This window comes from Salvia hispanica, chromosome 1, assembly GCF_029641045.1.
Source record: "Salvia hispanica isolate PSC_SH4W2 chromosome 1, Shi_PSC_v1, whole genome shotgun sequence".
In the NCBI taxonomy this organism is placed as follows: Eukaryota; Viridiplantae; Streptophyta; class Magnoliopsida; order Lamiales; family Lamiaceae; genus Salvia; species Salvia hispanica.
This window is the reverse complement of record NC_142692.1, coordinates 64,417,870-64,430,118: the sequence shown is the minus strand read 5'-3', so window position 1 is coordinate 64,430,118 and position 12,249 is coordinate 64,417,870. Positions and strand designations below refer to the sequence as shown.

General features: G+C 34.8%; 1 protein-coding gene and 1 pseudogene across 1 annotated transcript; both read right to left on the bottom strand.

Moving 5' to 3' along the window:
- Positions 1 to 621: 621 nt before the first annotated feature.
- On the bottom strand, positions 622 to 3,787 carry LOC125220212 (uncharacterized; annotated as a pseudogene).
- Positions 3,788 to 8,158: 4,371 nt separating this feature from the next.
- LOC125224071 (putative lysophospholipase BODYGUARD 1) lies at positions 8,159 to 11,689 on the bottom strand. Its single transcript, XM_048127418.2, has 4 exons — positions 10,946 to 11,689; positions 10,425 to 10,753; positions 9,157 to 9,356; positions 8,159 to 8,693 (listed from the first exon to the last, which is right to left on the bottom strand). The coding sequence occupies exons 1-4, from the start codon at positions 11,616 to 11,618 to the stop codon at positions 8,360 to 8,362; spliced, it is 1,536 nt and encodes a 511-aa protein (XP_047983375.1). The 5' UTR covers positions 11,619 to 11,689; the 3' UTR covers positions 8,159 to 8,359.
- Between the last annotated feature and the right edge of the window lie 560 nt (positions 11,690 to 12,249).

Here is a 12,249-nt window from a genome sequence, read left to right as displayed (position 1 = left end):
AATCACAATTAATCAAATTAATACTTGATCCTCCTATCAGGCACTACATGGTCATCATCTTTCATGACATTAACATTCTCATGGATGTTTTATTCGGTTGATCACATTTGAGAGGACTCGCCGACGATATTGTGATGACCACGACGATGATATATACATATCTAAATCACTGTAAAAAACATAAGTGAACATTAGTAAATATTCATGTGTTTCTGGTCAAGCCACTCTACCCAAGAAAAGAAAGAATAAACTAAAGAGAGAAGAATGCACAACTTGATCTTTGTATAATAATATAAGACAATTTCATGTGGACATAGTTTGAACTTTGGCATGCACCGGAAAAAATAGGAAATAGATATATCAAGTACGAGATCAAAGGGATATATATTTGACATATACTACTGTTATCAAAATTTATGCTGATAAAAAAAAAATCAAGTACAAAATCAATGGATTATGTGGAAGTTTAAACTATAAATTTCATTCATTTAGCAAAATCCATAATGAATGCTAGTAAAATAAAAAAGAGAGAAAAAAATGATCCATATAGTGAAAAAAATAAAAACTGACAGCAGCAGCTCCTGCTCTAGAATCATCATCTATATCTCATACATTATGATATTACTCATCATCTATATCAATATTTTCATCATCAGAAAATACTATATCTTCATCCGAAGGGTATTCATCAACATCATTGATATCTATAATCCCACCATTTGGATGAAGTATTGGAGTATCATCACCAATTGCTAGATTCATATCTAACAAAGGCACAAGCATTTCATCCTCTTGGAACGGTGGCTCTATTGTTGATGTTGTCGGGTTCGAAAGTTCAACCTTAGACCTTGCTTTCACCTTACACACTTCCCACCAATCCTTTTTTGCCTGATTCGTGCTAGGATACGAGCAATAATACACTTGGGTGGATTGATTTGCTAAGACAAATGGCTCATACTTATTATACTTACGCGTGTGGTTTATAGAAACCAATCTGAAATCCTTATGAACCACTGTCCCAGAAGTTGATGGATCAAACCATTCACATTTAAATAATGTGGTCCTTTTGATTGGCATACTAGGATAATCTAACACACAAACCTCAATCAATCGACCATAAAAATCCATCTCATCAGTGCCAAATATTTCACCCTTTATACAAACTCCACTATTCATAGTAGCTCGACGTGACTGATATGATAGTGTATGAAATCTATACCCATTAATAACATATCCATGATATGTTTTAACCTCTAACAAAGGTCCTTTCGAAAGATCCTGGATATTTTTGTTCGCATCATTCGGTGCTGACATCTTACAAATCTTTTGAACCAATTAGCAAATTGTGTGTCAACAAGATTTCCTAACTCAGAATGTGATAGCCTTGGATTTGATCATATCATTTCATCTTCAAACAATCTTTCAAAAAAAGTAAAAAGAATACGAGTTAGATATTTACTACTGTGCATTTGAAGATAAAATTAGGAAGATACGATATTACTCACTTCAGATATGTAGTTGTGACCTCAGGACAATTGAGTAGAATGTATGTATGCGCAACATTGTATTCTCTAGTATCCATGTATCTAACTGACATTTTCCCAAGTGGGCGTCCCGCATGTTTGAAAACCGAAATAACATCGGGCCCCTCAAGAACACTATTACTTTCTCCGCAATAATTACGAGGCTCGTTCCTTATCTTTGTTTTCACATGATCCTCGAAATAATATGAACAAAATGTAGAAACTTCTTCTACCAAATAAGCATTGCATATGGATCCTTCAACTCGTGCTTTGTTCTTGACATTGTTTTTTAACCTCCTAAGGTACCTATAGGACAAAATATATAAAAATATTTTAAGATATTATATTTGTATGTTTATATAAATATCAATTTATACATTTCAAATGGATACATCCATCGAAACTGAGCTGGCCCAGCAAGACGAGTTTCATCGGCTAAATGAACTGGAAGATGCTCCATTGAGTCAAAGACACTAGGTGGGAAAATACGTTCAAGATTGCACAAATTTATTGGAATGCTATCACTTAGCCTACCCATATCTTCAATTCTTATTGTTCTAGACGTCAAGTCCTTGAAAAATAGACATAACTCTGTGATAGCCTTCCAAACATTTTGAGGAAGAAGTTCACGAAACGCAACAGGTAGTATGCGTTGCATGAACACATGACAATCATGACTTTTCATTCCAAACATCTTTAGCTTCCTCAAATCAACACATCTACCCATATTAGACACATATCCATCTGGAAATCGAAGACCTCTGACCCATTCACACAAGACTTTCTTTTCACGATTGTCAAGGGTGTATGAAGCTTTTGGAAACTTCCCAGTCTCCTCATTACGCTTTAATTCAGGTCTGGCACAATATTTATCGAGCTCTTATCTCGACTTTGATGTGTCCTTAGTCTTCCCTTAGACGTTAAGCACGGTATTAAATACATTATCAAAGACATTTTTTTCAACGTGCATTACATCCAAATTATGTCGAATCAATAGTTCCTTCCAGGAAGGGAGATCCCAGAAGATGCTTCTTTTCTTCCATCCAGGTCTAGCACGACTTGAGACAATCTTGTTCATGTCATTGAAGTCATCCGTCACTCTTACCAAACCTAATGTCTCTATCTCGTTCAAGATTTCTTCTCCTGACTTTGGTTCTGGTGGGCCATCTAGGATCATCGTGTTTTTACGGAATGCTTTTATTCTTTCGAAATGGATGATTAGTAGGTAAGAATTTTCGATGATTGTCAAACCATGATTTTTTACCACTTCTCTCTAAAGTAAACGCATCAGTGTTTTCCATGCAATGAGGACAAGCTAATCTTCCAGCTGTAATCCATCCAGACAACATAGAATATGCTGGAAAATCGCTTATGGTCCACATCAACATTGCTCGCATTTGAATATTTTGCTTCAATGAAATATTATAGGTAGGCACACCCACTTCCCACAACTGTTTCAGTTCATCTATTAATGGTTGTAGAAAAACATCTAACTTATCTTTAGGATTACGCGGCCTGGGGACTAACACTGTGAGGAACATGAAATGTTCCTTCATACATAGCCAAGGAGGAAGATTGTAAGGTGTTAAGATAACTGGCCACGAGGAGTACTGCTTCCCTGATTGGCCAAATGGTTGAAAACCATCCGTTGAAAGTCCTAATCGCACATTACGACAATCTGAAGCAAATTCGGGGAATGTATTGTTAATGTGCTTCCACGCAGGAGAGTCTGCCGGATGTCGCATAACTCCATCATCAGTAGATGAAGAATGCCAACGCATTTCTTCAGCTGTGGCTTTGGATGCATATATAGTCTTTGCAATCGAGGAGTCAGAGGAAAATAATACATCTTTGCTTTAGCCACCTTTTTTGTTTTTATCCGCTATAGAACCAACATTTTGGTCTTGAAAGCGTGATTCGCCACAATGTCTGCATGTGTGTAACAAACTGTCGTCTCGCCAAAAAATCATACAATTATTTGGACAACAGTCAATTTTTTCAATTGGTAATCCTATGCCACGCAATAATTTTTTGGTGCTATAAAAGCTATTTGGCAATAAGTCATCATCACTTGGAAACCCTTCTTTGATCAGTTCTGTGACTCGATCATAACACTTCTTAGGCCAATGAAACTCTGCTTTCAAACTCATTAGCCGAACCACATATGACAACTGTGAATGTTTCTTTCAACCAGGCCACAACTCATTATCATCAGCATTTAGCATATCATAAAGTTTCTGCGCATCAGGATGCGGTGGCTCATCCATGTTCTCATTGTTAAACTGAGGACCGGCAGCATCTAAAACCATCGTATGATATGTGCTTGGTGCTTCATCATTTATTTCCGTACAAGAATTTCTAGTTGATTGGTTTGATGTTTCACCTTGGAACCTCCATATGTGGTAATTCTTTACAAAACCAAACTTAGAAATGTGAAATCGAACATCATCTGTCGATCTATATAGCTTATTATCGCACTTTCTACACGGGCACTTAATTTTGTCATTATCCATATACGCTGGTTTACTCCTTGCAAATGTAATGAAACTTTCAAGCCCTTCTAAAAAATAAGGATTAAAACCAAAGTCGGGATGATACCGCCTATACATCCACTCTCGATTTGAAGTCATTATTATATTTCCTGATCAGTAATTCAGAGCATCATATTAATTCCTAGTCGATAAGGTAGGCATGTTGTACAAACTCTTAACTAATTAGCATTCAAACACATAATTTATCAAACTTAAAATAGAAATGATCAACAGTCAAACACATTAAATCAGAATGTAACATCAAGGCCACAAAATCACCTCACTTCAAAGGCACAAAATCACCTCACTTCACAGCAAATTAGGTCGGTGAAGCCGACAAGGCTTCACCCCAAGCCTAACCACCATCTACACCCTAAAGCATGCTTCTATAAACAATTTACTCAGTACCATTACCACTATTTTCATCATGGTACAAAAAAGCATAAACAAAAAAGATAAAGATGCTAACCTTTGTGATAAACTCTTCTCTCAATCTGGTGCAGTTCTAAAATGTCCCAAAACAACTTAGAAGATTGAAGAGGCAGATTGCACTGCAGCAGTTTAGAATTCAACTATCTCATAATGTACTCAAGTTTTAATCCATAATGTACTCTTCGGATGACTTTCTAAATATTACCAAAAACATCATTCTAGTAACCAAAAACTGAAATCAGTAACAAACAATAATCCTAATTAAGCAAAAGTGCCAACTAAACATAAATTCCATAATAGAATTGATCGAACATAACTTATAACCCTTTTGCCATACATTCTAAAATTGGTGCTTCTCTTTGGCCTTATTCAAAACATGAGGAAACACCACAATCACAAGCAAGTAATTGAATATGCAAAATTTAGATGAGCACTGTGGGTAGATAGAGATAGAGAGTGGGGGAGAAAAAAACCGTGAGAGGAGAAGCAGGGATGGGCGGAATACGACGAGGAGGAGGCGGCGGCGGCTTTGAGGACGCTGCAGTTGCGTCGTGAGAAGCAGTGGAGTCGACGCAGCGTAGGAGGAAGGGTTAGAGTCGTTCTATGTGGTGTGTGATGAGTGAATTATATTAGTATTAATTAATACTCTTTCCATTAAAACAATTGATTTATATCAATCTTCTATATATCACGTTGGAGATATAAAATATAATTTTATTTTTAGCTTAAGCAAAAAATATCAGATAATTAAATGACATAAAACTAATTAAAATATTATTTTAATTAAAAATTTTATATTTGTTTTGGATTTGATCGTGGGAAAATTTGTTATAAATTTCCTTATGTCACTTCTTTCTATTGCTATTCTATTAACAAAACTAATATTATAAATAATTCAATTAAATTTAAAATTTAAGGGTATTATTCACATATAAAGTTTATGGAAAATATTAGTAAATTTTGTCTTAAATATCTACAAATTTAAGATTATTTTATTTAAAAATAGTACTCCCTCCGCTCCATGATAGTTGAGTTATCTTTCTATTTTAATAGCTCATATGTTCTACCATAGTAAAATCGTTTCCCTTTTTAATAAAAAGCAACATCTTTTCCTCTCCTACTCAATACATTCTCTTACTTTATTAATGTTCTCTTTATTTCTCTCTCTTTACTACTCCACTTTATTATCTCTTCATTTAATATATTTTGATATCTCTTTCTTAATATCGATGACAAAAAGAAATGACTTTACTACCGCAGAACGAAGGGAAAATATTTATTTTAGATCAAACTCAAAATCATGTGAAAATTTGTTATGAATTTCCTATGTCACTTCTTTTGTATTACTAATATTAACTAATAACAAAAATAATTCATATATAATTCAATAAATTTAAAACTTAGGGGTATTATGTACGTGTACATTTTATGACATTTATCTTTATTTGGATAACAATTTACTTACACAAATTGTACATCCATAATCAAATTTTTTCAACATTCTCCATTGAAAATAAATTTATAAATACGAATTAACTTTAAATAAATTATGCTGATCATTCTGTAATAATTTAAGAAAATATTAAATTTTAAATTAAATATCTTTAAATTCAAGAAAAAAATAATTATTTTGACAAAAAATTGTATATTTATTTTGGATCAAACTCTAAATCGTGAAATTTTGTTATAAATTTCTGAAGTCACTACTTTTGGATTGCTTTTAATTAATAATCCCTCCATCCGTGAAATGTTGTCCAGTTTTGCTATTTCGGTCCGTCCGTGAAAAATTGTCCATTTTGCTTTGTTTTTTTTTTTTTTCATTTTTGTACATGGACTCCACTTTCCACTAACTCTTTGCACTCACATTCTATTATAAAATTAATATATAAGTACGAGACCCACATTCTGCTAACCCATTTCAACTCACTTTTCTACATATTTCTTAAAACCCGTGCTGATTCAAACTTTGACAATATTTCATGGACGGAGCGAGTAACAAAACTAATTCATAAATAATTCAATTAAATTTAAAATTAAGGGGTATTATTCTAGCAGCGGAATAGTAGCGGATATTTTCCCTGCTGTAACCTACTAACGGAGAGGAATCCGTTGCTAAATTTATTTATTTTCAAAATTTTGATTTTTTTAATACAAAATAATAATAGCAGCGGATATGTCTGCTACTCTTTTCTAGCGGATGCAAATCTGTTGCTATATTCATTAAATTTCGTAACTTAGTTTTTTATTAATAAATAAATAATTATTAGTAACGGATTTATCTGCTACTAATTACTAGCAGACACTGATCCGCCACTAAATCCGTTACTAAATGTGGCACGCTGTTATGCCGCCAAATATTGATGAAAATCCGCTACTAACGATGGCGACGGACGTTCCGTTACGAATTCCGCTACTAGTAGTGTCAGATCAGAGTCCGCTGCTAAATTCCGTTGCTAAATCGCGAAATTTTTGTAGTGAAATAAGGGGCAGGTGTTCGGAGATAAATTTTCCCTTTATTTCCAAATAATTGTACTTGCTTTAAAACCAAAATTAATTTAGCACAGGTAGAATCCTTTTTTTTCTCAGAAAGAAAATCGCAAATATTATAGATCAAATTAAAAAAAAAGACGTCTCAAAGGACTAGTCTATCAATATTTAGAGATATAGCTCATTGAATATATATAAGTACATCATACTTGTTGAGAAGTCTCATTTTTAGTGTAGAAAACTTTACAATTATATACTGTAAAATTAAATCTATTTTTGCGTTTTTCTACGGAACAATGTCAAATATTAAGCTATATACTCCAAAAATTTTGGAGACATACTCATAAATGATGTAAAATTTGAGTTTGAAGCAAATAATTGAGATAAATCACATATATATATATGATATTTATATAGTCAAAAATGGATTTGAATTTAATGTAAATGGTTGGAAATTCCCTTTGCACGACATACGTTGGACAATCTTGAAGTCCATAAATCTACCGAGTTCAGCTAAATAGACAAATAAAATTTTGGACGACTCAAGAAAATACTATGGCAATATGGCATGATTCTTCAAGATGTATGTCTAGTCCTTGTAAAAGTTATGCTGTCATTTTCTTTGTAAATCAAAACGTGATGTCATTAATTATTGAAACGTTTCATAAATGGTCTAAAGACATATATTGTGGATGTTTTTGCAAATATATTTATTGCAAATCATTGATAAAAGTTAATGATCAAGCAAATTTTGAAACTAAACAAGACAAGTACTATAGGAACAATGGGAACTTTGTAGAAATTAAGAAGGCATTAAATTGAAGAAAAAGAAGTTTGAATTAGAAACTTGATTAATGGTTAATTGAAAGACATTGTCCAACAAAAACTCCATACATTTTTTCTTTCCGAATGGATATTTCAACAACATATATCACGTCACCGAATATATCTCATTGGATTTTCTATCACAATTATAGTTTCCCTGTACTATGGCTTTTATAATTTTGTTATTCAATTTCAATATGAATTTAATTTTGTTATTCAATTTCAATATGAATTTAATTTTGTTATTAAACTGTTCTGTTGCTAAATACTCCAGGATTCATTTAGAATTTATAAATATTTTTTACATGTAATTTGCATTTTTTATGTAAAAAGTAATAACGAGACATGCCTGATTACATAGATAGTCGGAATGCGTTGTTTTCTTATTTAACGACATTTCCAATATAGTAACAATTGTCCATAAGTATGACTGATCAATGTTACAGATAATTAAACTATAACCTGAAACTGAGAATTTCATAGAAATAGACAATAGATATTTTTAAATGTAGCCCTCATCTAGATCAGACCAATTTATTGATACATTTCTCATTTTTCAATTTATATTTTTGATTTCGAGCTTGCATTCCTCCAAATTGCCTCGAGCTCCCTGGCGAAGGCCTTCTGCCTTCCGACAACGATGGTGATGTGATCTTCATTTTCGACAACCTTGACATGCGCTCGGGGGATTCTAGACTGCAGATTGTAGCTACACTCGAGGGGGATGAGTTCGTCGTTTCTACCATGAAATATGGTTATGTTGCATTTGATTCTCTTCACTTGGTCCAAGTAGGTTTCGATGTTGGCAGCGGTGCCACAGATAACGTTGTGTAGCGTATGCCATGCCGCGTTGTGTGTGTGCAGGAAGAAACCCTCCATCAAGTATGTCCTCATCCTGGATCATATCATATCAAATACTTATACATCTTTGAATCTTGTTCTCACATATTTTTCCCTATGCTACATACTACTTAGTATCCATGTGTTGTGATATTAAATGAATGGTTATATTAGGTAATATGGTACTAGGGCGGCCATGAGCTAGTTAGGGTATGTTGTTGGTCCCCCCACCTGATACATTCTATATTAGAGCAACACAAATCTTACCAACTAGATATGTTTGATCATTCCAAATTAAATGAATTGTGCATCTAATTAGAGATTAAAAAACCCTAATTAGAAATTGATGAGCCCTAATTGGGATGGATGCATCCAATATTCGACATAAATGAATGAGTCATATATGACATAGTACAACTTTTCTAGCAAAAAAAAATATAAAAAGTGGTAGTTTTGACTTGTTAATTAGGTGTGGTTTTGAGTGACGAATGCAGCAATTAATAAAGAGAGTAGCGCACCTATTTCTGGTGAGGAGTTTGGTGAGAAATTCCCAAATGCGGTGGTTCTTGCAAATGACTAGGCAGATGGTGCGGCTAATGTGCTCGTACCAGCACGCCATCGACGCCCCAAACGCGATCACCGGCCACACCCTCCGCGGAGCCACCCTCCTCATCATGTGCTGCGTCGCCGCCTCCCCTTTCGGCGTTGGGAAATATGGCTGTTGTTGTTTTCGACCCCATCATATATCAACTCATAAACGTCACATACTTACGTACATTATTAATACTCCCTTAACTAGATGTGATATACATGTTTTCCTTGCGATTTTAATCCTAACTAACTATGTGCGGTGCAATTAACATTTCATTCATGCTTCTAGTGGGACCTTACTGATCACTAATAGTCCAAGATAAATGTGGAATGATTAATTACTTGTGTGAGGAGATGACATTATGCTACTACAAGTACCCGATGAAGAATTAATAATTGAGAAGAAAGGAGAGTTACAATCGAACGATTACCAGGGCATGCATGCTTCATGATGTCGGAAAATAGTTGGAAATATCATGATTATGTCAGAGTTAGGCCCATTGAGGAGCTTCATACATTTAGATTTGTTCACGATTATCACATAATAATGAATAAATTGGTAAATTCTGCTTCACCAAACATTTTACCTAGCACGAAAACTCATCAAGTTTAGATTTATTTCTAATTATTCCATAAAGAAAAATATAGTTGCATGTCGATAATTTTCAATCAAACAATGCAAAGATTTGGGGGATAACCAAACAATGTCATTTTTATTATAAATATTCCCTCCGTCCCCCATTAAATTTCTCATTTTTCCTTTTTCATCCGTCCGCCAATAAATGTCTCATTTCACTTTTACTATATTTGGTAAGTAGACCCTACATTCCACTAACTCATTTCACTCGCATTTTTTTATTATTATAAAATCAATATGTAGGCCCCACATTCCACTAACTTTTCTACCCACTTTACTACATAAAATCAAAAATTTCTACGACATTCAATCACGGATTGGGAGAGTATACGACATCGTGTAATTCATCAGGGTATAGATGTCTACACATGATTTTTGGGGTGTCATATCAGATACAATTTCATCAATATAATAATGAGTAAATCCAAATATTATGTTTTTCTAGTTAAATTTTAAAATTGCATAATAAACCAAAATTCGACTATAATTCATGGTCTTTTTAGAAATTTGGCGGTAAAATAACATAAAAAGGGGGTGGTTGAGAGAAAAGGTACGTACGGGTGCGAGCAAGGTTAGGGACTTAATAGCAGAAGGGTGGCTGACTGCAAGAGCCAGAGCGAGAATGCAACCAAGCGAATGCGCCACAATGTGGAAGGACTTCACATTGTATGGCTCAAGTACGGAGCGTTGGATCATCTCCAAATGCTCCCTCAATGTGTATAGCGAATCCGTAGGCTTCGGACTCCTCCCAAAACCCAACAGATCCACAGCAAACAATCTGTACTTTGATTTCGCCGACTTGGAAAAATTTGGGTAGAGCGTCTCACTCCAAAACGCGGACGACGATATAAACCCATGAATGAAGATTACATCTTCCCCCGCATTTTCTGCTCCCAAAAGTTAAGGCCAATGTTACGGTAACCTCTCATTTTTTTTATTGATAAATTAACAGAAATTTAAAGTACGGTGAGACTTTTTGCCTCGGTCATTAATCACTCTACGCAACAAACCTAACATTTATTATTGCGCACCTGCATGTTTGACTCTAAACAAAAATCCAATTTATTTATTTTTGTTACCTCGAGCTCCGTCAACTTTGACGAAGAGAGTGTCCCTGCATGAAGAAGCCGTCCACGATGTGCAAGTTTTGCAGTTACAATCGGACCACCTCGGAATCGGAAGAGTCCGTTGCCCGCCGATCCTCCCCTGCAGCATGTCGATGATAGTCGAGTTCACGGTCAACGAAGAAGACCGGATGGCCGCGGTGGACTTGGAGACGAGCGAGGGGCGCGTGTAGAGCGTGTCGGAGATCTCCTCCAGCTGCAGCTTGGTGCACGTCAGCCGCACGATCTTCGACTCCCCGGCCTCGGACATCGTGATCTCCTTGACCGGGGAGGAGCAGTAGCACGCCTTCCATTCGGCCTCGATTAAGAAATCCAACACTTTGTAAACGTAGCAGAGAATCATATCCACCACGTCCAACACACTAAACACTAGGAAACTCAAGATCTCATTCACCAATCTCCCTCCCATTCTCGCACCAGATTGCACCGCCATTTTCATCTTGTTTAGAGAATAAAGCAAAATAATGCCATGATTAGAGAAAGTGGCTCTCTTGTGCAAGAATATGAGGAGCATAAACGAAATGCATAAGAGGGAAATGTAATGCACTAAATTATAGGCCTCAAATGCGATTGTGGAGAGACAGAGGGAGGAGAATAAGAACAAAGGTTGTAAATGAGATGAATTCATTAAAATTGGCAAGTGAAAAAAGTTGGTGGTGGTTGAACCTCTAGCTAAGAAGATACTGCAAGTTTTTCAATAAACTATATGTATCTCTCTTTCTTTGCTTGCATATTCTTCTATATATAAATAAATGACAAGTAACCATCTGTCTTCAAATTTATGACAATGTACTTTCCAAATCGAAACTATGGCAATTCATTTTTTTGTTTTTTTTCAAATGAGAGATTTAGTTACAGGTTGGTTGTTGGATTAGTACTGGACATTGATTATATATAGTATTGTAAGTCTTGTGTTTCACATTTCTAATTAAGTTTACCGATATTTATAAATGAGGTTAATCATAATGTATAGTGTGATAGCAGTTGTGGAGGCGGTAGAGAAATGGTAATTAATGAATGGAGAATTTTTCAAAGGGAAGAGGGCCCAAAAGGAGTGTAAGCCACATGACTAGTGTCGACAAACTCAGCTTCAGTGGATCATACATATATATAAGATTCATCTTTTCCTTCCTACGTTAAATTGGGGAATGACACAACTTGGTATATATTCATTAAGACAATTACACTAATAATGATATTAAGAAGAAAATAAAGTTTAATCGTGTAATAATTACAGTACTAAAAGAAACGAGAGTTAA

Bases quoted from the DNA above. Each gene is read 5' to 3' on its own strand.
- LOC125224071 (XM_048127418.2), bottom strand. From the start codon at position 11,618: ATGAATTCATCTCATTTACAACCTTTGTTCTTATTCTCCTCCCTCTGT. The intron at 10,754-10,945 runs GTAACAAAAATA...TTTTGGGAGCAG, and splicing joins CAAAGTTGACGGAGCTCGAG to AAAATGCGGGGGAAGATGTA. The intron at 8,694-9,156 runs GTGCGCTACTCT...GATATGATCCAG, and splicing joins AAACTCCTCACCAGAAATAG to GATGAGGACATACTTGATGG.